This window comes from Erythrolamprus reginae, chromosome 2, assembly GCF_031021105.1.
Source record: "Erythrolamprus reginae isolate rEryReg1 chromosome 2, rEryReg1.hap1, whole genome shotgun sequence".
In the NCBI taxonomy this organism is placed as follows: domain Eukaryota; kingdom Metazoa; phylum Chordata; class Lepidosauria; order Squamata; family Dipsadidae; genus Erythrolamprus; species Erythrolamprus reginae.
Genome location: NC_091951.1, coordinates 324,461,045 through 324,488,035, shown reverse-complemented (window position 1 = coordinate 324,488,035; position 26,991 = coordinate 324,461,045). Strand labels below are relative to the sequence as shown.

At 41.4% G+C, this 26,991-nt stretch overlaps 1 protein-coding gene across 1 annotated transcript; it reads left to right on the top strand.

Moving 5' to 3' along the window:
* The first annotated feature begins 355 nt into the window (after nucleotides 1-355).
* On the top strand, nucleotides 356-13,939 carry LOC139159027 (granzyme A-like). The gene is made up of 5 exons (XM_070736376.1): nucleotides 356-427; nucleotides 2,584-2,722; nucleotides 3,852-3,987; nucleotides 7,390-7,662; nucleotides 13,347-13,939. Exons 1-5 carry the CDS (start codon nucleotides 367-369, stop codon nucleotides 13,500-13,502), a joined length of 765 nt encoding a protein of 254 aa, XP_070592477.1. The 5' UTR covers nucleotides 356-366; the 3' UTR covers nucleotides 13,503-13,939.
* The last annotated feature ends 13,052 nt before the right edge of the window (nucleotides 13,940-26,991 follow it).

The window sequence follows — 26,991 nt, the reverse complement described above, 5'->3', positions numbered from 1 at the left end:
TCGGAATAAAGAGTAAATTATCACCTATATATGATATTTTACTTGTTCCATAGCCTCATCCTACAATTTTTACTCAGCAACCCAAACCACACATCTCTCACACACATAGTTAAAGGCAAACATGAAAGCTTAACAAGTATTGTCTCATGTCTTTTCATTTCCACCTCATTAACCATGTTGGTTAAGTATGAAAAAGTCGCCATACTAGAAATGAAAATGAAAATAACTTTGAACATCTTATTGTGTTCCAGTTTCACATTGTGTAAAAGAACGCCCTTTATAACCTAAAACCAACAACCACTTCCTTATCATCCTCAGTATATATACATTCTGTACTTTGATGTGGAGAAACACAAAAAAGCAGAGATGGTCCTTCTAATGGGCTTGTGGTTCACTGTTGTGATTTTTCTCCTCGGCATTCCCAGAGGTAAGTGCTAAATTATACTACTTTTTTTGTTGTTCATTCCTTTTCATTTCTGATAATGTCCCTTCAGAACAATCAATGAAAGGGGAAACCCAGTTTCTTTCAAATGTATGGATTTCTCTTTGAATTTGGACAGTGATGGAGAGAAAATAGCTCAGGTCATCTTCAGGCTGCACTGATACTGGCATTTTAGAAGACCCACAGAAAATATTCAAAGCTACAGTTATTAAGAAGGTAGTTTTATTACAGATACTAGAAAAACCATGAGTAATGGGGGGAAAGCAACTATTGTAAGATTCTGGAAATATGTATTGCATATAGTTTTATATACATGCACAAACACAAACATATAACTACACACAGAAGAGTCCAAATCTAACATCTTTTGTCCTGTTCATGCAACTTCACAGTCTTTAAGTGACAAGTGTGGTTAACATTAATACACAGTTGTATCACATTAATGAGATTTTTGCTTTTGACCATATCACACCTAACCCACATAGTACCAGAGTTTAGAATTGTATCAGGAAAGGACAACTTGAGTAAAATGTTGGGTTTATCCTTGCATACAAATTGATTTAGATTTAGATTTCTTAGAGTTGGAAGGGACCTGGTAGGTCATCTAGTCTGACCCCCCACTCAAGGAGGAGTCCCTACACCATTTCCGACAAATGGCAGTCCAATCTCCATTTGAAAGTTTCTCCATATTTCCAGATTGAATCTCTCCTTGGTCGACTTCTAGCCCTTATTCCTTGTCTGACCTTCTGGTGCCTTGGAAAACAGCCTGACACACACACACCCTCTGTGGAAGTCCCTCAGGTATTGGAACACTGTTATCATGTCATCCCAGGTCGTTCTCTTTGCCAGAATGCCCATGCCCAGTTCCTACAACTGTTCTTCGTATGTTTTAGTTTCTAGTTGCTCTCTTCTGCACTTTCTCAAGACTTTCAATGGGGTTTTTTTGGGGGGGGAGGGTATGTGGTGCAGGATTGCAGGATTTAATTATTAAGGATTTGTATTATTGCATCAGAAACCCACAGTTTCAAAGCATAAGGGCAATGTGAATAGCCTTTATCAGTAATTAATAAGTTTGCTCCCTCTGTATTGCTTTTTCCCTTTGAATGTCTGCAGCAGAGATGTCCTGACATCCTGTTGACTAATTGGAGATGTGGACATTAAATTGGTTATTGGGAAAGTGTTGGCAGAGAATATAAACCCAGATGAGAACAGAAGAAGCATCAATCTTCCTCAACAAAGATTGGATGAAGGGGGGAGAGAGAAACAGGGAGAATTTTTATTGTTGTCTTCTTATCTCTGTTATTACTCCTTCATTCTTGTTCTCTCTTTTCTATTTCTTTCAATAAAGCACAACATAAATAAAAGTATTAACTAACTTTGCATTGTATGCATCAATAAATAAATTTGATTCAAATATAAACTTAGTTTATTAAGTTTAATTTAAACTTTAATTTAAAATTAATTGGTACTTAATTTAAAATTAATTGGTACTTAATTTAAAATTAATTGGCACTTAATTTAAAATTAATTGGTACTTAATTTTAAGCATATCATGAGACTCTGATTTGCTCAAGCACTAAAATTAAATACCAATTAATTTTAAATTAAAGTTTAAATTAAACTTAATAAACTAAGTTTATATTTAAATCAAATGTCTTTATTGTCTAGAAAGCATGCAGAACATTTAGCTTTTTAGAATAGGATTGTCAGGCTATCCGGTAACATTGTGAAGTAATGCCCTTACAGACACATGTCACAATTCATTCAGATATTCAGTACACAAGATGTCATACAAAAAATGCACTTTTTACAAAAGTCTGAAAAGTAATCATAACATTTAGCTATTACCAAGCACAATAGAAGTATACTTTTTGATCCGATGTTCTCCAGATGTAATCCCTAAAAGTTCAAAATAACATATCAAAACTGGAAGTGCTGCAATCTAAAGGAATGAAATGTGTTAATAAGTGCAAAAAAGGAAGATTGCTTTGATTGGTTTGTGATACCCCATCATAACACAATCTGTGAGCACTTTGTATGATGAATCATTTGCATCTTGTGTTGGCTTCTTTTTCCTCTTTAGCTAATGGATTAACTTAAAGTTAAAGTTGTGATTAGCTTGGCTTTTTCATTCTATTTAGATGACTGTGCCCAGATCATTGGAGGAAGAGAATCAGTTCCACATTCAAGACCTTTTATGGCCAAGATTACTGGCCCAATGCTTTGTGGGGGGACCCTCATCAAATCAAATTGGGTATTAACAGCAGCTCACTGCAAAATGTAAGTTTGGAAGTTTTGCTAGCTTTTTATTTGCTTATTTTTAAAATGTTGTTTTATTTTTATTTTTTTCAAGATAACATAGCCCTGAAATTTAGGGATGAACAAACCTATAGTTTCAACTCAAGTAAAATTGTTCTGGTGGTTATAATCTTTCAGGTAAATTGTTCACTGATTCCAGCTTCTGGACATAAATTTTAGTGGTGACAACAAAGCAAAGAAATTCAATCTAGGTTTGTGTATATATATATATGTACCTGTCTGCGTGTGTGTTACTAGAATTTTTCAATACAATAAATATGTACAAAAAGAGATTGAAAATACAAAAGGGGGAGACCGAAAAGGAATTAAAAGAAAAGAAAATATGTATTCTTGATACTTTTTTTTCTAATTCATAGAAACATAGTAGATTGAGGACAGAAAAAGACCTCATGGTCCATCTAGTTTGCCCTTTTACTATTTCCTGTATTTTATCTTAGGATGGATATATGTTTATACCAGGCATGTTTAATTCAGTTACTGTGGATTTTGATTTGAATTCCATGATCATAAAATCCAAAAGGAATTATTTTGACCTCACTCCCACTCCCCAAATCTTGTTTAGATGGTCAGGCTCTAACCAGGTAAAGTGCTAGAAGCACAGTAGGGATACACTGGGATAAACCAAAAACCTGGTCAAAATAGGAGACAAGATTGTGCTGGCATACTTATTAGTCAGAAACTGGAATCAATTTTCATAGATGGTATTAGAGAATTTTTCTATTCTCTCAAAATCCCTCTTCCCAATATTTCTTTTCCATGTAAAGTTAAGCATGACATTAATAACACATACCTCCGTGCACATTATTGGTGTTATTGGCATATAATTTGACTTCCCTTTGATTGTCCACCTCTAGAATATCCATTATATAGCTGTGAACGTTCACGTATTGTTGCTGTCTCCAAATCTTAAATTAATGTTCCAGGATATAAATAAATGTTAAATACAGTAGAATTTATTTCTGAAGAAACACAGAATATTGAACTGCCTAATAATGAAACTAACCCTAATCCTTCAGCTGAGATTATAACATCTTATACCTGCTAGAAATAAAATTTACTCAATATTTATTTTATTATCTTTCCTTTTTAGAACAAATCAAACTAAAGTTATTCTTGGAATTCATTCAGAAAAAGACCCAACAAAGCAAGTTTTCATAGTTAAAAGGAAGATTCCTCACCCGTGCTATGATAGTGCCACAAAGGAGAATGACATTATGCTTCTTCAGGTATATTCTAAAGGATATATATAAATAATATACATGTAAAGGATGGTTTCTCCTTTTCTTTACGGGTACAGGAAGTCCTTAACTTACAACCATATTTGGGATTGGAACTTCTATTTATAAATGAGGTGGTTGTTAAATAACTCATGGCAAATTTTATGACTGGTTTTTTTGCTATGGTTATTAGAAACATAGAAACATAGAAGTCTGACGGCAGAAAAAGACCTCATGGTCCATCTAGTCTGCCCTTATACTACTTTCTGTATTTTATCTTAGGATGGATATATGTTTATCCCAGGCATGTTTAAATTCAGTTACTGTGGATTTATCTACCACGTCTGCTGGAAGTTTGTTCCAAGGATCTACTACTCTTTCAGTAAAATAATATTTTCTCATGTTGTTTTTGATCTTTCCCCCAACTAACTTCAGATTGTGTCCCCTTGTTCTTCTGTTCACTTTCCTATTAAAAACACTTCCCTCCTGGACCTTATTTAACCCTTTAATATATTTAAATGTTTCGATCATGTCCCCCCTTTTCCTTCTGTCCTCCAGACTATACAGATTGAGTTCATTAAGTCTTTCCTGATACGTTTTATGCTTAAGACCTTCCACCATTCTTGTAGCCCGTCTTTGGACCCGTTCAATTTTGTCAATATCTTTTTGTAGGTGAGGTCTCCAGAACTGAACACAGTATTCCAAATGGGGTCTCACCAGCGCTCTATACAGCGGGATCACAATCTCCCTCTTCCTGCTTGTTATACCTCTAGCTATGCAGCCAAGCATCCTACTTGCTTTCCCTTCCGCCTGACTGCACTGTTCACCCATTTTGAGACTGTCAGAAATCACTACCCCTAAATCCTTTTCTTCTGAAGTATTTGCTAACACAGAACTGCCAATACAATACTCAGATTGAGGATTCCTTTTCCCCAAGTGCATTATTTTACATTTGATTAAGTTAATCATTGCAGGTGTTAAGTGAAACATTAAAATCCAGCTTCCCTCTACTGACTCTGCTGGTCAGAAGCCAACTAGGAAAGCTGCAAATAGCGATCACATGCTCTTACTTTGCCATCACAGACTCTGCAACGTGGGAGGGTGGGCGGGCGCTGCGGTGGGGAATCCGGTCTTGGGAGGGGCAGATCTGGCACCACCGGTTGCAGCTGTCAGGTGGGGAGAAACGGCATCCAGGACCACAGCATTGGAAACTACTGTGCGGCAGTTATTTTTTGGGTGCGCAGCCGCACGGCCACACACCTTAGAGGGAACAGTGGATACAACCATCATATAAATCCATGCCGTTTGCCAAGGGAGCAAATGTTTATCACATGACCACAGGGGTGCTTCAATGGACATAAGTATGAGAACTGGTCACTTTTTTGAGTGCCATGTTTATTATTGGATTATTATTATATACTGTCTGCAGAGAGGGGCGGCATACAAATCCAAAAATAAATAAATAAATCATAATCTCAAATACCAGCTAAACAAATGGTTGAAAGTTGAGGACGACCTGGATTGGAGATTGTTGAGATCATTCTTGAGATGTGTTGTTTGTTTTAATTGTATAAATTTTATATGTACAGTGTTCCCTTGATTTCCACGGGTTCGAACTTCGCAAAAAGTCTATACCACGGTTTTTAAAAAATATTAATTAAAAAATACTTTGCAGGGTTTTTTTCCTATACCATGTTTTTTCTCACCCGATGACATCATGTGCCATCGTCAAATTTTCGTCTGCCTTTAATAATTTTTAATAACCTTTAATAAATATACATGGTGAGTAATAATCTAAATGGTTGCTAATGGAATGGGAAATTGTAATTTAGGGGTTTAAAGTGTTAAGGGAAGGGAAGGCTTGGGATACTGTTCATAGCCAAAAATAGTGTATTTACTTCCGCATCTCTACTTTGCGGAAATTTGACTTTCGCAGGCGGTCTCGGAACGCATCCCCCGTGAAAATCGAGGGAACACTGTATGTCTAAAACCTCTGTAATGAGGGGCCGAATGTCAGCTAGCCTGCTGCTAGCTGTCATAGGGGTGGCATCAGTGGATAATTTTTCATTACAATTTTGCAACTACAGTCTGGGCTTTGCTTATCTCTCCAAGGTCATTTCTTCTAACTTTGGTATGCAGAGCTAGAATTACCTAGCTACAAGGGGGTTGAGCTCTACAGTTTGTTTCAATTTGCTGCTTTACGTTTTGCCTCAGATCTTGCCTGAAACTTTTTGCATTTGGTTCCCTCATAGTAAAAGTACCTTTTCTCTGAATCTATGGAGCCAAGGGTTTTTCCATTCCTAGGAATTGGACGGAGGAAGCCTTGACACAGATATACATACCCTTGCAGAAAGCAGCTAAATACAAGGGATGTAGCTCTAGCCTGGAGAAAGGAGGGGGGAAATAATAATAATAATAATAATAATAATAATAATAATAATAATAATAATAATTTATTGGATTTGTATGCTGCCCCTCTCCGTAGACTCGGGGCGGCTAACAACAATGATAAAAACAGCATGTGACAATCCAATAATAAAACAACTAAAAACCCTTATTATAAAACCAAACATACACACAGACATACCATGCATAACTTGTAATGGCCTAGGGGGAAGGAATATCTCAACTCCCCCATGCCTGGAGGTATAAATGAGTCTTGAGTAGTTTAAGAAAGACAGGGAGGGTGGGGGCAATTCTAATCTCCAGGGAGAGCTGGTTCCAGAGGGCCGGGGCCGCCACAGAGAAGGCTCTTCCCCTGGGGCCCGCCAAATAACATTGTTTAGTCGACAGGACCCGGAGAAGGCCAACTCTGTGGGACCTTATCGGTCGCTGGGATTCGTGCAGTAGCAGGCAGTTCCGGAGGTAGTCTGGTCTAAACAAACAATTATTTATTCATGTTGTTGATCTGGCCTACTTCAAAGGGTTGGCAAGCAGCCCATAAGAGGAACCTGACAGTTGAGGCCCATTTGATTGGCATAGGAATCACCACTGACAATGGCAGAAGTGGAATAAATAATATTCTCACACTAAAATGTTGGAAACATTATTATTATTTTTTAATTGGATTAATAGCAATTAATTAATTGCTTTTCTCTTTCATTCCAGAGATGGAGAGCAAGTGGGAGGAATTCTTATTTCTATATAAATGATCAGCAGTTACCCATATTGAAGAAGTTCAAAGTATTAATGTTGTTACTATTCTTATTATGGTTTGTTTTTATTGCAAGCAGCTCAGATGGTATAAATGTTGCTTCTCAGACCCATTGAGTCTGCACAATATTGCAATGTAGGTTAGGCTGAGATAGGGAACTCTCCAAGTTGCAAGTCTAACATGTGATGCATTACACACCATATTGACTATTAATGTAAAGATTAATCTTTTTGACCTTCCCTCTTGTCTTATTTAAGCTTAATGAACAAGCAAAACTTAACAAGAACGTCGCCATTGTCAAGCTTCCTCGGGTGTATAGTGACCTTAAGGAAGGAACACAGTGCCTGGTAGCTGGCTGGGGGGTTACTAAGAGTGGATCTAGAAAACCACCAGATGTCCTCCAGGAAGTTGATGTCACTGTCATTGCAAGAAACACCTGCAATGATCAAAAGCACTATGATAGCAAACCTCCAGTGACAATGAATATGGTCTGTGCTGGTGACAAGAAAGGAGGCAAGGACGCATGTGCTGTAAGTATATCCATCTACCTGCTCTGAATGTTTGAAACTCAAAAGTAGTATACTGAAAGCAGAATTTGAACGAATGAGTAATCATACCTGCATGCCTCTGGTATTCTAAGAAATCAAAGCCTTAAACTGTAACATTAGTAAAATCTTCCCATCATAAATTCAATCACAAAAACATCTGGAATAATATATCCTTCCAGATTGACAGTACAGTATTATAGCATGTGATGATTCTTTTTTTTTAAAGTACAGCTAGTCCTCAACTCTTGATCCCAATCAATGAGGGTCCGCACTTGCCTCAGTTTACCGGGATGGGTGGCGGGTATAGGTGGTGGTCAGGCGGGGTCAGGCGCACTTGCCCTGCATGAGATTTGCTTCCTGTGCATGCGTGGAAGCAAAAAATCACCGAAAATCTAGGAATGTAAGTCTAGTTTTGTAAGATATTCTTTTTCAAGTAGAGGAGTGAAGGGATCTTCTGGTAAAGTATCTCTGGACATTTTCTAGAGCAGTGTTTCCCAACCTTTTTTGAGCCGTAGCACATTATTCACACTTACAAAATCCTGGGGAACATTGAAGGGGGGGGGCTAAAAAAGTTTGGACCAAAAAACTCTCTCTTCCTCCCTTTCACCCTATTTCTCCCCCCTCTTTCTTTCCCTCTCTCTCTCCATCCCTTTCTTTCTTCCTTCCTTCCTCTCTTTTTTGCTCTTTCTCTCACCTTCCTTCACTCCCTCTTTCTCTCTTTCTTGCTTTCTCTCTCTTGCATTCTTTCTCTCTCTCTTTCTGTCTCTCTTGCTATCTCTTTTACTCTCTCTTGCTTTCCTTCTCTCTTCCTCTCTCTCTTGCTTTCTCTCAAACACACACTCTCTCTCTTTCTGTCTCCCTTGCTTTCTCTCTCTTGCTTTCTCTCTCTCTTTCTCTCTTGCTTTCCTTCTCTTTCTCTCTTGCTTTCTCTCTTTCTCTCTCTATTTCTTTCTTTCTCTCTCCCTTGCTTTCTCTCTCTCTCTTGCTTTCCTTCTCTTTCTTTCTTTCTCTCTCTCTCTCTCTTCCTCTTTCTTGCTTTCTCTCTCTCTTGCTTTCTCTCACACACACACTCTTTCTCTCTCTCCCCCCTTGCTTTCTCTCTCTCTCTTTCTCTCTTGCTTTCCTTCTCTCTCTTTCTCTCTTGCTTTCTCTCTAACTCTCCTTTTTCTCTCTCTCTCTTTCTCTCGTGCACCACGCCGGCAACATAGAGAGAAAGAGAGAGAGAGAGTGGAGAGAGAGTGGAGGGCAGCTTGCCGGTCCGCGGCCCCCTGGATCAGCGGCCCCACATGGCCCCAGCGCAAACTCTGCCGTTGCCTTCACCTCCACCTAAGAGGCAGCAGCCACATTCAACCCTTCGCCCTCCCAGGTGTCCATGGCGCTCAGCGCCCGGCCACGTGCCGCCTCCGCCTCCCGGTACCCCGCCCGACTTCTACCTGCAGGAACGGGTGGTGGGGCGAAGGGCGGCACTTGGAAGCCACCACGGCACTGTTGTTTTCATCACGGTGCAAAGCCACGCAGTCCCGGATCGCTCGCTTCTCCGGCCAGCAAGCCAGCTGCCTGGGAAAGCGGTGCGCTTTTTAAACACACGCTTTTCAAACGTGGCGCTTTCCTGGGCAGCCGACTTTGCTGGCTGGAGAAGGGAGTGATTTAGGACTGCGTGGCTTTGCACAACTTCAAAAATTTCTGCCGGGGGGGTTTTCCTAATGGCTGTACGGGCGCACGCCCACACAGCTTAGAAGCAACAGTGTCTGGTGCCCTCCCACCGGGCCCCAAAAGCTCACTTTCCATCACCGCCAGGGAACCTCCAACCAGGCCGGGCTCGCGGCACACCTGACCATGTCCCGTGGCACACTAGTGTGCTGCGGCACACTGGTTGGGAAACACTGTTCTAGAGTGTTTATGTCCGAAATCTGGTGTAGATTCCAGACTGAAAAGCTGTATTCAAGGATTGGTCTGACAAAAGTTTTGTACGCTGTGGTTAGTAGTGTAAGATTTTTGTTATACTTTCAACCGCTTACAATCAATCATAGGTATAATAATATAATTCTTATATATAAAATCTGGCCCCATTTTTCCACCTGAATTGGGCACTGAATGGGGCATTTGCGAGGCCCCCTCCATGCCATCCAAAATTGGAAGGACACAGTTCCAAAGTTAGCTTTGATTATTGCAACACGCTCTACATGGGACCACTGTTTCCTGTAAGGTGTGCGGCCACGTGACTGTGTGGCTCTGCACCCAAAAATAAAATTGTTTCTCCCCGCCTGACAGCTTCAACTGGCAACCAAGCTGTCAGGCAGGAAGAAACTCCCGTGGGTCAGAGCCCCACCCATTTTCTCCAGCTCTCCAGACCACACCCACCCATGCCAATCGTCCGTTCGGTCTTTCTTCTTGGCGGGGGTGCCGCTCTGGAAAGAAGAGGCACTTGGAGCCCATGGCCACCATCTCCGGGCTGAAGGGACCAGAGAGATGTCCGCACATTCCCCCCCTTCTACACACTGCTGCTGGCTGCGCGAAGTAAAGAGGCAAAGAGTGGTGGAGTTTGAGGGGGAGAGAATGAGAGAGAGAAAGGGAGAGAAATGAGAAAATTATGGAGGGAAAGAATGAGGGAGAGAAAATAGAGGCAAATGAGAGAAAAGGGGGAGAGAAATGAGAGAAAGATTGAGAGAGACAGAGAGAATGAGAGAGGGAGAAGAGGGGAAACAAATGAGAGAGAGAAGGGAGAGGAAAAAATGGAGAGGAAAAACAGAAAAACAGAACTGAAAGTGAGAGAAATGAGAGCAAAAAGGAAGAAGAAACAAATGAGAGAGAGAAGGGGAGAGAAGGAGAGGTACACAGAAATGAGAGAGACCTGGAGGGAAACAATGAGAGAAAGGGGAAAGAGGAAAAAGAGAGAAAGAGAAGTGGAGAGAAAGAAAGGGGAAAGAGAGGGAGGGAAAGAAAGAAGTGGAGTGGAAGGAAGGAAGGAAGGAAGGAAGGAAGGAAGGAAGGAGAAATGGAGGCAGGAAGGAAGGGAGGGAGGAGGGAAGGAGGAAGAATGAAATGAATGGAGGGATGGATTAAGGAAGGACTTTGGGGGGGGGTTACATTATTTTAAAATTTTTGTCTAAACATACATTCAAACAATACAGTGTACCATCTAATTTTCCATGAATAAAATGCATTACAGTGGTATCTTGTGATACGAAACCCTTGTGATACGAAACCCTTGTGATACGAAACCCTTGTGATACGAACCCGGGGGTTTTTTGCCTCTTCTTACGAACTTTTTTTGGCTTACGAACACACCGCAGATCGCAAAATGGTGCTCCACTGGGCATCGCCGCTCGGCTGTCACCTTTTAAAACAGCCAGGGGGCTTCTTGGCATTCTCCCGAACCCGAACTTTTCTGGTTCGGGAGGCCGCTGAGAAGCGCCGCTGCCTGGCTGTCATCTTCTGAAGCAGCCGGGGGCTTCTCGGTGTTCTCCTGAATGTCAAACCCAGAAGTTCGGGTTCGGGTTCCGGAGGCCGCCGAGAAACGCTTGGCTGTTTCAGAAGGTTACAGACAGGCGGCGCCACTTGGCGGAGCACCGTTTTTGCAATCAGCGGTGGCATTTTCGACCGATCTGGAGGCTGGAAAGGAGGTGGGGAATCTAATAGGGAATTTCATGGGCAGAGCTTTGTCGTCACAAAGACGTCCGTTTCAGAAGGTGACAGCTGGGCGGCAGCGCTTCTCAGTGGCCTCCCGAACCCGAAAAGTTCGGGTTCGGGTTCGGGAGAACGCCGAGAAGCCCCCTGCTGTTTTAAAAGGTGACAGCTAGGCAGCGCCAGCCAGCGGAGCGCCATTTTGCGATTTTTTTTTTCTTTTTGCACGCATTAATCGCTTTTACATTGTTTCCTATGGGAAACAATTTCTCGTCTTACGAACTTTTCGCCTTATGAACCTACTTCCGGAACAAATTAAGTTCGTAAGATGAGGTATTACTGTATTTTGTTAGTAACTAATATCAATCATCAAAAAAGTTGCAAATGTTTTTTTTCTAATTTTGTCATTCAGTTACATATATTCGCTTTTAATTAAATTCCCTCCTTAATGTTTCTTCAAAAAGTGCAATACCAATTATATTTCTAACTTAATAACCATTAAATTGCCAAAGTGCTTCGTTCTTTCTTTATACATTTTTCTATAAACCAAGAAAACCTTATATAGCCAATCAGATGTCAACAAAAGAAAATTAAAAACAAAACATAAACATATACAAATTTCAGACTTCCTCCCCCCCTCTAAATAGTACATTTACCTAACCCCAAATTTAAAAATTATTTCAGCCCATTTGACATTTAGCCAATTAATACTTATCTACATTTCTTACTTAATTATTAATCTTAAATTTCAGTCTATTTGAGAAAAGGAAAAAAAGGAAAAAAATTCTAAATATTCTCTATTTTCAATCAATTAAAAATCATTAACATCATTAATCTCCCCAACAATTCTAAATTCAATTCTATTTATGCATTAATCCAAATCAGTATCACCTACTATGTATCTTATAATCAATACTTCTAACTTTATTAAAACAGATCAGCAATTCCTAAATTCATATATCTAAATAGAAAAAATAAATAAAGTTAAAAAAATAGCCAACAAAATAATACTGCAAGCTTAATCAACCCTTCTCAAACTCCAACTTCTTTAATCTGAGCAGAACTTTGTACTGAACCCTTTTCTTTTTTATTTTTTGTATCCCCTTTTAATCCTTTTTTCCATTTTATTCTTTCTATTCTTCCTTCTAGGAAGGAAGGGCTTTGTTAGAAAAATAAAGGGGTTATTGGATCAAACTTTGGACACTTGACAACTGGTCCGTAGTTATGATGGTGGCAATGTCCCAGGGTTATGTGAACATCCTTTGGGATCTTCTGACAAGCAACTGCAGGGATTCACTTAACGACTGTGACAAGAAAGGAAGTAAAGTGAGGCAGAACTCACTTAATAACCGTCTTACCCAGGAGATAGAAATGTTGGCCTCCATTGGGATCAGAACAGAAGTTGAGGATTATCTGTCTGATCAGTGCACTCATTTAGAAGCAGATCAGGAGTCCATTTTGAAGCTCCACAAAAAACAACTAGGTGGGAAGGCATGTTATCCTTGATGTACAACGGTTCATTTACTGACCGTTCAAAGTCACAACGGCCCTGGAAAAAGTGACTTATGCCTTTTCTGTGGCAGCTCCAACCCTTTGGAACCAACTGCCCCCAGAAATTTGCATTACCCCTTCCCTACTAGCCTTTGGGAAAGGCTAGCAAGATCAGGCTTTTCCAGCGAGCCTGAGATCGTGAATGAGTTAGTGTATATATGTTTCTTTTAGGGGTATAAAATTATACTGGTTTTGTATTTATCGCTTTTGTCTGTTATATTATTGGTATTTATTCTCATGACTGTAAGCAGTAATAAATAGATAAATAGATAAATAAATAAATATAGTAGTCTAACCAGGAGATGGCAATGACATGAATCCTTCATTATTGTATATTATCATTGTCCATTAAAAGCGAAAATCATATAGAGTCGCTGTACCAGCCAGATGGGCAACATAGAGACTTTACAAATAAATAAATTAAATACAACACCTGCAAATAATGCAAAATCTCTCTTCTCCCCACCCACCCCTTTTTCTCCCTTGTGCAGGGTGATTCTGGTGGTCCTTTGATATGCAAAGGGGAACAAAGAGGCATCGTTTCCTTTGGCAGAAAATGTGGAGAGTCTCGGTATCCTGGTGTCTACACCCTTCTGACACATAAATATTCTAATTGGATAAAGAGTGTTATACAAGGCAGTTTATAGAATTATTGTTTGATGCTGGCATTCTTTTTTTTATTATATTCATTAATTATGGTTTCCAGCCTTTTCCCTCCAGATGCCTTTGACTAAAAACACCATACTGAGTTCACACAAAAACACTGAGCCTGCCAGCTAAATGAAATTTGGCTCAGAAATTTCCTTTATAAAAGCTAAGCATAAGGTTCTAGAAATCATTTATCTTTATTTTACTCTCTGTGTGTAATTCCCATATTAGAAACATAGAAACATAGAAGACTGACGGCAGAAAAAGACCTCATGGTCCATCTAGTCTGCCCTTATACTATTTCCTGTATTTTTATCTTACACTGGATATATGTTTATCCCAGGCATGTTTAAATTCAGTTACTGTGGATATTTATCTCAAATGAAATGGGAGTTTATTTCCAGAAAGCAGAAGAAAATAAATCCTGTTGAAAACCGTCTTGTTATTGGTTCTTTTGTTGTTGTCATTCATCTGTGCTATGTATCCAGTGTTTCAGAGGTAGGTTCCTCCCGGTTCTGTCCTGTTCACTCGAACTGGTAGCAATCTGCTGGTGATGTCACAATGATGTCATGGATCCGGTTAGGTCAGTACCGGTCGGTGGGCACCGCCCCCTTTTTTAAAAAAAATTCTGGCTTTTTCCTTCTGTGCATGCAGACATCATCATTCAATCTTTTCAAACAAAGGCTGGACAAGAATTTGTCCGAGATGATATGAGGCAGGGGATTGACTACAAGAGGAGTTTATCTGCAAGACATGTGGTATGATAAACGTAGAGGGAGTGAGAGGACACCAAGCCAGCAAGCTCAAATCTTTTCACGCACTGCTCAGAAGAAAGAAGTCAAGAAGTGTTCTTGACTTTTGTTAAGCATTTGGGGAGAAATTAGAACAGAGAGATGGATATACAGTGGTACCTCTACCTATGAACGCCCATACGTACAAACTTTTCTAGATACGAACCGGGTATTCAAGATTTTTTTGCCTCTTCTCACAAGCCATTTTCCACTTGCGAACCCAAACCTCCAAAACTGTAACCGCTCCTGGAGGAGAAAAAGAAGGAGAGGCCAGAGTATCTCCCACACACACACCCTCAGGGAGGAAACAGGGCCGAAAAAGGCCGGGAGAAACATCCATGGGGCCTCTCTAGGAATCTCCTGGGAGGAAACAGGGCAGGAAAAGGCAGGGAGAAGCCTCTGTGGGACCTCTCTAGGAATCTCTTCGGAGGAAACAGGGCCAGAAAAGGTGGGGATAAGCCTCTGTGGGGCCCCTCTAGGAATTATTATTATTATTATTATTATTATTATTATTATTATTATCATTTATTAGACTTGTATGCTGCCCTTCTCCAAAGACTCGGGGCGGTTCACAGAATACAATAAAAAAACAATATGAATACAAATCTAATTAGTTAAAACTATAAGCTAAAGTCCCATTACATTAAAAAGCAGTCAATTAACTCAGTCACATCCACACATAAATGGTCGGGGGGGGGGGGGAATACCCTGGGAGGAAACAGGGCCGGAAAAGGCAGGGAGAAGCCTCCATGGAACCTCTGTAGGAATCTCTTGGGAGGAAACAGGGCCTCCTCCCTCCCTGTGGTTTCCCCAGTCGCATGCATTATTTGCTTTTACATTGATTCCTATGAAGAAAAATTGCGTCTTCTTATAAACGTTTCTGCTTAAGAACCCAGTCACGGAACAAATTAAGTTCGTAAGTAGAGATACCACTGTACACTTGCTCCAGGGTATGTACAGAGAAACTGTACAGAGTTTTTTTCCTTCTTTCCTTTGAAACTCAGGTCAACCATACCTTTCTACCCTCATTTTAAGATTAGCATTAGGCCAAGCTTATAACCAGTAGGGAATCCATTTTAATATCCATTAATTGTTTAAACATAATTATAAAAATTATAACATTAAACATTATAAATTCAGTTAGAACCTCTAAGGTTACAGTTTAAGAACAACTATGTGAGTAGGACTTTTCTGTTCTTAGACAATATTTCTTTGTAGTATGTGAAGTCATCTTCAGAGCAATTTCATTTTGAATTGAAACCACAAAGGAAATCCAGGTACCAACACTGGGTTCTAGAAATCATTATGACATCACTGAATAACAGTAATCCCTGTAACACACAATCATTTAATTCATAAATTCTCCAGAGCATCCACTATTAGTAAAAGGAGAATTACACATAGAAAATCATAAGTAAAGAATGGGGTACTATTGGAAATTTATGTAAGGGAATGTACATTCAGGAGGAACCCAGCTCATCAAAAGCTTTTCATGAATTTGGTCAACACTTAAAGAACATGAACTTAGTCAACACTTAAAGAATCTATTTCAAAGAAGTTTAACAGAGGCTGGTGGGAATCAAACATATGACCCCTTGGATGATTTATACTACTCTTGTGTTTGGGAACAGTAGTGTATGAGACACTTGCTTAACATTTTATATAGCAAGAGCAGCTTGATATCAGGAAGCATTTCATATGTATTTCTGCTTATAAACTGAAGCAAAAAAGAATTTATTTCATTCTTCACTCAATCTCACTTCCGAATCGCTTTCGTTAAAGCCACGTTTGAAACAATAACGAATAGGTGTGGGTGTGGGTGTATACATGTGTGTGTGCACTGCAGTGTGATATCTGAACCCTGCCAATACAATTGCAAGAACACAAGAAAATACTGTACTATGCAAGGATAGTCTATGCAAGGATAGGATGGACATATGGGGTCTTTTACCCAGGCTTGATTCAAGATGTTAATATGTATGTATGTATGTATGTATGTATGTATGTATGTATGTATGTTTGTATGTATGTATCTATCTATCTATCTATCTATCTATCTATCTATCTATCTATCTATCTATGCTGTGGAACTTGAACAACCTGCTGAACTGGCGGGGCTGGCTGTTGAGTTAATTGCATCATCTGATTTTGAAGGTCAGCCATCGTCTGTATCAGGGCCTGAATTTCCTGACGTAAAGCCTCAAATACAGCCTGAATTTCTGCCATGCTTTCAGCCATCCAAACAAACACAGGAAAAAACAAAGAGGAATAGCCCACCAAACTTTGTCAGTGTGTATTTGATAGGTGGGAGTTTATTCTGTTATGCCGGGCCCTTGACAATTAGCCTCTAGTGAGTTTGGAATGAATTTCAAACACACACACAGTCACAAAGAAATTAAAGCAAGTTTATCAAGCAATCTTGAAAACACAAACTCGGAGAGGATCACATTACTCTCACCAGGAAAAAAAAATCCTTTAATGTGGCAGCATGCCAAAACAAAAGAGCAGATAAGATGGCTGCAAATCTCCACAGCCACCCACACCAAAAAATCCTCAAAAGTTCTTTAACTATGAATTGTCCAAAGTTCAGTATAAGTCCTTGAATAATACAAGTTGTAGCAATGTTCTTTCAGGAGTCTCTTTCTCAAACAGATAAACGCCCACAGCTCACACTTCTCAACACCCATAATTTATCAACAGAAAATTTCTAAAAATTTTCTTTCATCTTTTGATCACAATTAACTCTACAACGACATGAAATGAAACTTTCTGTGCAAATGATTTTATGCTTGCCTAGTCTACCAACCTCATCTGCTTCTCACCAACTGTCAAGAAGTAATAGAGGCTTGAAAATTATAGGAAAAGTGAAAAATAATGTAAAATATCTCTATATGCATCTCTGCAGTACATGAACCTACCTACTTTAGCTTGTCCTCGTTACTGTTGGAAGAAATGCCCATTTGAGTTCAGTTCCAAGTGGACTGAAGGCACTGAAAACATGGAGACTGCTTGAAAAGGTGATTTAATGGTGGACAGGACCACATCAGGGGTGGGTTCTGACCAGTGATGGGCTCCTCAGGGAACGGTCAGGAACGCAGTTCCGGTAGTAAAATTTGGAGCTCCACCCCAGAGCACCCAATTTGCACTGAAAGATGTTGAAACAAAATGCATAAGCCATGCCCACAGTGTGGTAGTAAAAAGTTTCGTGGTCTATCACTGGTTCTGGATTACCTCACTGCCGGTTCGCTTCCTGATGCTCCGCATGCACAGTGCTAAATCCCAGCTACTGCATATGCACAGAAGCAAAAAACAAAATGGCGGCAGTGCTGAGAGAGCCAGTTCAGGGATGTGGCAGCCGCCAAGTTACTACCAATTCCATAGAACCTGTCTGAACTGGGAGGAATCCCTCTCTGGACCACATGGTTTTTGAGGTCCTGGGTAAAAAAGCACATGAGGAAGAGAGAGAGAGAGAAATTTATACCCTCTGTCGGCCTTTGAAGTTGAGCTTCTGTTCCAATTGGTTAACAGATCCCAATGGAGCCATGCAGGGGTAACTTTGTTGGTTGTCTTTTGAGACCTGGCCTTGGTTGACTCTTGTAATGAAAGAGCTTTGGGCAATTCCTACTATGGCTCTGTCTGAAGGAGGTAGATCTTTGTTATATAGAATAGACTGGTCCCGGCCTTAATGGGCTATTGACAAAGTGTGTAGTGTGAGATTCTGCCTCCCTTTTAGGGGAAATACTCTGCCCTTTTAATATTTCCTAAAATATCTCATTTTCCTAGAAGAGGGATGGATGCTAACTTTCTACTCTACAAAGCCAATAATTTTTAGAATAGACTAGAATGTATAAATTAAGATGCCTATTAATGGGGTTAAAATATACAATTCTCATGAAAACAGAATCACTCTTTACTCCTTTTAAGTATTACATAGTGAGCTTCTACAGAAGATTTAAAGAAGTCAGTCACCAGGAATCTGAGCTTCAGGGGGTAATTTGCATACTCCTGGTGCATGCTGGGAAGAAGCTAAAAGCTCACCGCGAGGCAAAAGAACACCGGGTTTGCTGACCAGGGAAGCAGAGGAACTCACCACCCAGGAATCTGAGCTTCAGGGGGTAATTTGCATACTCCTGGTGCATGCTGGGAAGAAGCTAAAAGCTCACCGCGAGGCAAAAGAACACCGGGTTTGCTGACCAGGGAAGCAGAGGAACTCACCACCCAGGAATATGAGCTTCAGGGGGTAATTTGCATACTCCTGGTGCATGCTGGGAAGAAGCTAAAAGCTCATCGCGAGGCAAAAGAACACCGGGTTTGCTGACCAGGGAAGCAGAGGAAATCACCAACCCAGCAACAAGAGCAGACATGTCACCTCTGCTCTCTCCCGCACCCACCCTGCAACCTACCACACACATAAAGAACAACACAAAGAGAGAGAGAGAAGATACACCAACCATGCACACAGAAGTCACTCCCCGAACAAGCATAGATGAAGACGGAACTGAATCCATGGTGTGCTGCAGTTTGTGCTCCATGTACTCACTCCTCCCCTCAAACCTCCAAAACTTTACCTGCAACAAATGCAAACTCATGCAGCTACTTGAGGAAAAAATCGAAAACCTAGAGAAAAACCTAACAACCCTGAAGCACCAACATCACAAAGAGAAAATCCATCAGACTCCCAACAAAACCAACACCCCAGAGGAGCTAAGCCAAATCCACGCCCCAGAAGCAGTAAATAGCTGGACACACATCACCCTAAGACGAAAAAACAAGCCTCCACCAACTCCAACCCTCCTCCTCCCAACCCCACTGCCTACAAGCAACAAATATTCAGTACTCTCGGAACAAGAAAACCTGCAAACATCTGACAAAGAACCACCAAGAACCAAGCACAGCACAACTCCACCAAAAGCCTCAACAACAGAAGCTAACCTCCCTCACCCCAAGCCAGCCAAAAAGAAAAGGAGAGTACTGGTAATTGGAGACTCAATCCTCAGGGGAACTGAGCCTCCCATCTGCAGACCAGACAACCAACCTAGAGAGGTGTGCTGCCTCCCTGGAGCTAAAATATCTGACATAACTGAAAACCTCACCAAAATACTCAAACCCACGGACTACTACCCACTATTGGTGATTCATGCGGGAACCAACGACACAGGGAAAGACATGAACCAAATTATGAAAGACTATGACCACTTGGGCAACACAATCAGAAAAACAGGTGCTCAGGTTTTTTTTTCTTCCATCCTCCCCACTAGAGGACGACACCCCGCCAGAGAACGCAAAATCCCACAGATAAATCACTGGCTTAAAGGATGGTGTCGCCATAAGAACTTCGGCTTCCTTGACCATGGCCTGCACTATCTCCAAGAAGGGCTTCTAGCAAGCGACGGGCTACACCTCACTAGAGCGGGGAAGAACCTCCTAGGCAACCGACTAGCCCAACTCATCAGGAGGGCTTTAAACTAGCTCTGAGAGGGGAGGGTGACCAAACTATACGACAAAACACTGAACAAAACAAGGAAGGGGAATGGGACAAGCCTACAAACAAACCTGAGAATAAAAAATTTCTACCTGCAAACAAACACAAACATCTAAAATGCCTGTACACGAACGCACAAAGCTTGGGAAACAAACAGGATGAACTGGAATTATTAATACACGAGGGCCAATATGATCTAATTGGAATCACAGAAACCTGGTGGGACGAAACACACACCTGGAACACACAGATAATGGGTTACAACCTCTTCAAGAAGAACAGGTCAAACAAGAAAGGAGGAGGTGTTGCACTATACATCAAAGACCACTACACTGCCACAGAATTACATCCAACCAAAGATGATAACCCCCTAGAAATCATATGGGTCAACATAAAAGAAAAAAAGAGCAACACCACAATTGGAGTATACTACAGACCACCCAATCAAACAGACACAATGGACGACCTCTTCACATGCCAACTAACAGACATATGCAACAAACACAGCACGACAATAATGGGGGACTTCAACTACTCAGACATCAACTGGAAAACTAACTCAGCACCAAGCAGAAAGTCTGCCAAATTTCTTTCCAGTCTAGCTGACAACTTTCTAACCCAAAAAGTTGAAACAGGAACCAGAGGGAATGCTATATTAGACCTAATACTAACAAACAGGGAAGAAACAATAGAGGGAACAGAAGAAGAAGGGAAACTGGGAGAGAGCGACCACGTCATCCTCAAATTCAACATAGTGCAATCACTAGCTACTATACCCAACACCACTACAGTCCCAGACTTCAGAAAAGCGGACTTTAACAAGCTCAGAGCGAACCTTGAACAATGCCCCTGGAACGAACTCTTAGAAGGAAAAACCACTCAGGAAGCCTGGGTGATCCTAAAAAACAGCATCATAGACGCCCAAAACAACGCAATCCCCATGAAAAGGAAAAACAGGAAAACCAAAACTAAACCTGCATGGCTAAACAAAGCCCTCGCAGATGACATAAAAGGAAAAAAAGCTAAGTACAAACAATGGAAAGAAGGACTCATAACCAAAGCGGAATATCAGCAAACAGCCAGTTCCTGCAAACAAAAAATAAAAACAGCAAAGGCACAATATGAACAACACCTTGCAGCGGAAGTCAAAGACAACAAAAAAAGATTCTTCCAACACATCAACAATAAGAAGAAAATCAAAGAAACAATCGTCACACTAAAAAACGAAGAGGGTAGAGAAATCACAGACAGCAATGACCAAGCACAGGTACTCAACGCCTACTTTGCATCAGTCTTCACACAAAAGGGAACCTCCCTCCAACCAATCTGCAATTTAACTGCAACAAACTGCCCCAGAACCGAACTCAACATAGACAAAAGCACAGTGAGGGACTACCTGAGGGAACTCAACGAATACAAATCACCAGGGCCAGACAGACTTCACCCCAAAGTCCTAAAAGAATTGGCAGACACCATAGCGGAACCACTCCTCCTCATCTACCAAATATCCTGGATCACTGGAGACCTACCAGAAGACTGGAAGCAAGCTGACGTAGTCCCCATCCACAAAAAAGGCAAAAAGACCGACCCAGGTAACTACAGACCAATCAGTCTGACCTCTATACCTGGAAAAATACTGGAGAAAATAATCAAAAAACAACTTACCCACTTCCTAGAAACAAACAAGATCATATCCAATAGCCAGCACGGATTCATCAGAAACAAATCATGCCAAACCAATCTCATATCATTTTTCAACACCATAACCAAGTCAGTTGACCAACGCAACTCAGTGGACCTCATATACTTGGACTTCAGTAAGGCTTTCGATAAAGTCGACCACAATCTCCTAATCCACAAACTAGAAAAAAATGGAGTAGATTACTACACATGTAGATGGATAAACAGTTGGCTGACCAACCGCACCCAACGAGTTGTCCTCAACAGCACCAAATCCACATGGAAAAAAGTAGACAGTGGAGTACCACAGGGCTCTTTAACATCTTCATCAACGACCTGGACGAGGGAATAAAAGGGGAACTAATAAAATTTGCAGATGACACCAAGCTGGCGGGGGTAGCCAACACCCTTGAGGACAGGCTCAGAGTACAAGAAGACCTAGACAGACTATCACAGTGGGCCCATACCAACAAAATGAGGTTCAACACCGACAAATGCAGAGTCCTCCACCTCAGCAAAAAGAACCCTAGACATACATACAGCCTGGGAGATACCCCACTCAGCAGTAGTGACTGCGAAAGAGATCTTGGAGTCTTGGTGGACAATCAACTAAACATGAGTCAGCAATGTGCAGCAGCAGCCAAAAAAGTCAACAGAAGAATACGCTCCAAGACCAGGGAAGTACTAATACCACTCTACTATGCCCTGGTCAGACCCCACCTGGAGTACTGCATCCAATTTTGGTCACCTCACTACAAAAAAGACACCGAAACTCTGGAGAAGGTGCAAAAAAGAGCAACCAAAATGATTAGGGGACTCGAAACCAAGACTTATGAAGAGAGATTGAGAGAACTGGGCATGGACAGCCTAGAAGGTCTAGAGGGGACATGATAGCAGTTTACAGATACTTGAGGGGTTGCCACGGTGAGGAGGGGGTCTCTTTATTCCCCAGGGCACCAGAGGGCCGGACGAGGAACAATGGTTGGAAGCTGACCAAGGAGAGATTCAACCTGGAAATAAGGAAGAACTTCCTGACGGTCAGAGTGATCAACCAATGGAACTGCCTGCCAGGGGAGGTGGTGAACTCCCCAACTCTGGACACCTTCAAGAGGAGATTGGACTTCCATTTGGCTGGGGTGCTGTAGGGTTTCCTGCTCAGGCAGGGGGTTGGACTCGATGACCTAACGGTCCCTTTCAACTCTATTAATAAAATAAAATAAAATAAAAAAAACCAGTTGACCCAATAGGGAATGCACCATATAAGTCTTAGGGGCAGCATCTTCCTCCAGAGTTTTTATTGATGGATATAGTCATCTTCTAAAGATCTGTCCCAAAGAATGATGAACCTGCATCCCATCACACAATTCTAGAAGTTGCTGGAGGAATAGAATGTTGATGTCATAATCATGTGGGCCTCTAGTAGACTCGTTCAGTCTTTCTCCAGGTTTAGTGTTTTGCCTTCAGTATTGTAACCTACCCTTTTTTGTGTGTGACAACACTAATAGCTACAGCTAATTTCTTTCTCTTTCTCTTCCTCTGCTGCCCACCTTGCTAAATTCTGCCGTCTAGAAATGAAATCTCCTTCTCCAAAGACTTTTTATTATCAGTGAATGTTTCTGAACTTGCCAAGAATGCATTTAGCAAATGAATTCTGGGGGTTTTTTTGTATGTTCAGTCTATACTGAATATCTTCTTGTTGTTGAACTCAAAGTAGCACCAATGGAGCTTTTGTTTGTTTGGTGCTTTTCTATTACCATTTTGTTCCTCAGAAACCAGAGGGGTAAGTGTTATTTTGTGAATATATTTTCCTCACTTTGCCTTTGCACAAAAGCAATTGCTTAAAGGTGAATGGGAGGTTTGCCATAGTGGGAACTTAAGAAATAAAATATGAGCCAGGGTGGCGCAGTAGGTAGAGTGCTGTACTGCAGGCCACTGAAGCTGACTTGTAGATCTGAAGGTCAGCGATTCAAATCTCATCACCGGCTCAAGGTTGACTCAGCCTTCCATCCTTCTGAGGTGGGGGCAATAGCCTAGCTCTGTTAAAACAGTTGTAAGCTGCCCTGAGTCTAAGGAGAAGGGTGGCATAAAAATTGAATGAATGAATGAATGAATGGATGGATGGATGGATGGATGGATGGATGGATGGATGGATGGATAGATGAATGAATGAATGAATGAATGAATAAATAAATAAATACCTCTCAAACAGAAGATTCTCTCATCACCAGCTCCTTGATCATCTCCAACTACCCTGTTTCCCTGAAATTAAGTCACCCCTGAAAGTAAGACATAGGAGAGGTTTCGTAGAATTGCCTACTATAAGGCATCCTCCGAAAATAAGACATAGGAGACGTTTCATTTCGCAACATTCCCAAACAGAACATATATAACACTGCTATCTATAATTTGCATCCCAAAATGCTGCATCAATCAGATTTAAAACATATCTAACACGGTAGTAGAACATAATGGTACGGCAGTAGTAAGAAATTCTTGATAGGATTCACAGTTTTGTTATGCTGGTTTGTGATGATAACTACTGTACAATATAAAATAAATCAAGGAGAGAAGCAACCTGAAATTAAAGAGAAACTTCCTAACAGTGAGGACAACTAACCAGTGGAACAGCTTGCTTTCAGAAGTTGTAGATGCTTCAAAGGGTAACAAGTATGATCAAGGAAATGGAGCACCTCCCTTATGAAACCAGGTTGCAACGCCATGGTCTCTTCAGCTTTGAAAGACAGCATTTAAGGGGTGACTTGATCGAAGTGTATAAAATCATGCATGGGATAGAAAAGGTGGACGGAGAAAATTTATTTTCTCTATCACACAATACTAGGACAAGGGGGCACTCCCTAAAGCTCATAGGCAAGAAAGTGAGGACAAATAAAGAGAAATATTTCTTCACCCAGAGGGTTGTTGGTTTATGGAATTCACTTCCAGAAGAGGTTGTGACAGCTGTCAGCCTTGATAGCTTCAAGGCAGGATTAGACAGATTCATGGATGCCAAGTGTATCAGTGGTTATTGAAACGGATGTCCATGTGCCGCCTCTATGTTGGTTGAGGCAGGCAGGATTTGAGTACCATTTGTTGGGGGTCAAGGGAAAGGGAGGGTTTTGCCTTCTCTTTCTGCTCAAGATCCCCATGGACAATTGGTGGGCCACTGTGTGACACAGAATGCTGGACTCGATGGGCTTTGGCCTGTTTCTGCATGGCTCTTCTTATGTCCTTATGTCCTTATGTTCTTCATCGCTGGAGATTTTTAAGAAAAGACTGAACAGCCACCGGAAATGGTATAGGGCAGTGATGGCGAACCTATGCCACGGGTGCCACAAAGGGCACGCAAAGTGTTGCTCTATGTCAGCTCCAGCTCACATGTTCATAGCTGATTTTTGGCCTTCCAGAGGGCGGGGAAAAGCCATTTTCGCCTTTTTTGAAGGCAAAAAATGGCACAACAGGCCTATCGAAAGTACAGAAGCGAATTTCCAGTAGGCCCATTGGGACCATTTTTCAACATCCATAAGCTCTAGAAGTTTCGGTAAGGTCTGCGTGCATGTGCAGGGAGAGAGCATAGGGGTGCATGGATGTGGGGGGAGTGCATTATGGGTGTGGGAATGCGCACGCGTGCTATCTTGGGCATGCACACCCTTTTGGCACATGAGTAAAAAAAGATTCGTCATCACTGGTATAGGGCAGTGATGGCGAACCCTTTTTTTTCCTTGTGTGCCAAAAGAGTAGGCGCACATGCTATCATGCAAGCGCAAGTGCCAACATCCATAATTCAATGACTGGGGGGGGGAAATAGCTTCCCCTTCCCCCCGACAGGCCCTCTGGAGGCTGGAAATGACCAGTTTCCCAACTTCTGGTGGGTCCAGTAGGCTCATGTTTCGCTCTCCCTAGAGGCTTCCCTGGAGCCAGGGGAGGGTAAAAATGACCTCCCACATCCCTTCGGAGGCTCTCTGGAAGCCAAAAAACGCCCTCCCAGAGCCTCTGTGCAAGACAAAAATCAGCTGGCCAGCACAAACATGCACCTTGGAGCTGAGCTAGGGCAACGGTTCGCGTGCCAGCAGATATAGCTCTGCGTGCCACCTGTAGCACCCGTACCATAGGTTTGCTATCACTGGTATAGGATCTCCTGCTTGAGCAGGGGGTTGGACTAGAACACCCCCAAAGTCCCTTCCAGTTCTATTCTGATTGATTGTTTTGATAAAAGCATTGGATCCTGCTGACACCTTGAGAAAAAGAATAGCTTGTCTCCAAAATAGGAAAGCATTCTCAACAAAGCTTCAAAGTGTTTCCATTCATTTTGCACTTGAGGTTGCTATTCATACATTTGAATTTTGCTTATCCAAATGCCAAATACACTGCTCAAAAAAAATAAAGGGAACACTCAAAGAACACATCCTAGATCTGAATGAATGAAATATTCTCATTGAATACTTTGTTCTGTACAAAGTTGAATGGGCTGACAACATGTGCAATTGATTGTCAATCAGTGTTGCTTCCTAAGTGGACAGTTTGATTTCACAGAAGTTTGATTTACTTGGAGTTATATTGTGTTGTTTAAGTGTTCCCTTTTTGAGCAGTATACTTTAATTGTATTTCTCTCTAATAATATTCTTTCACAGCTCAAGCTGGTGGCTTAAAGGTTATAACTATAATACGTTTGAAGCATGTAGATTTTGTTTAAGAACAGGTTGGTTCCTCTGTCTTGCAAAGAATGATGTCCCACTAGTCTATTGCCCCCCCCCCAAGAAAGTCAACTTGGGATGGGGAGTGAGCCTTCTATGACAAGAAGCAACCTTACATGTTTCCTTCAATAAAATGGCGGGTTAGCAACTGGCTGCCATTTTGTATATGAACAAACCTTCCCAACATTCATTTTATTAGACCTCCCATAACACAATCTCAGACTGTGAAATGAAATCCGAAATCGCAATAAATTCCTCAATTGTAACTGAAAATATATTGTAAATATCAGAATAGAAGGAATAATTGCTCTAACGTTAACCTCTTCTGTCACTCTTTGCACATACAGAGTAATTTGTGAATCAGAAAGTCATCTTTGTCGTGCCTGCTATATGATATACAGTGATACCTTGTCTTACAAACTTAATTGGTTCCGGGACGAGGTTCTTAAGGTGAAAAGTTTGTAAGATAAAACAATGTTTTCCATAGGAATCAATGGAAAAGCGATTAATGCATGCAAGCCCAAAATTCAACCCTTTTGCCAGCCGAAGCACCCGTTTTTTTCGCTGCTGGGATTGCCCTGAGGCTCCCCTCCATGGGAAACCCCACCTCTGGACTTCTGTGTTTTTGCGATGCTGCAGGGGAATCCCAGCAGGGGATTCCCAGCATCACAAAAACGAGTGCTCTGCTGGCAACGGAAGTCTGAAGATGGGGTTTCCCATGGAGGGGAGCCTCAGGGGAATCCCAGCAACGCAAAAACGGGTGCTTTGCTGGCAACGGAAGTCTGGAAGTGGGGCATCCCAGCGGCAGCGGTGGGTTTGTAAGGTGAAAATAGTTTGTAAGAAG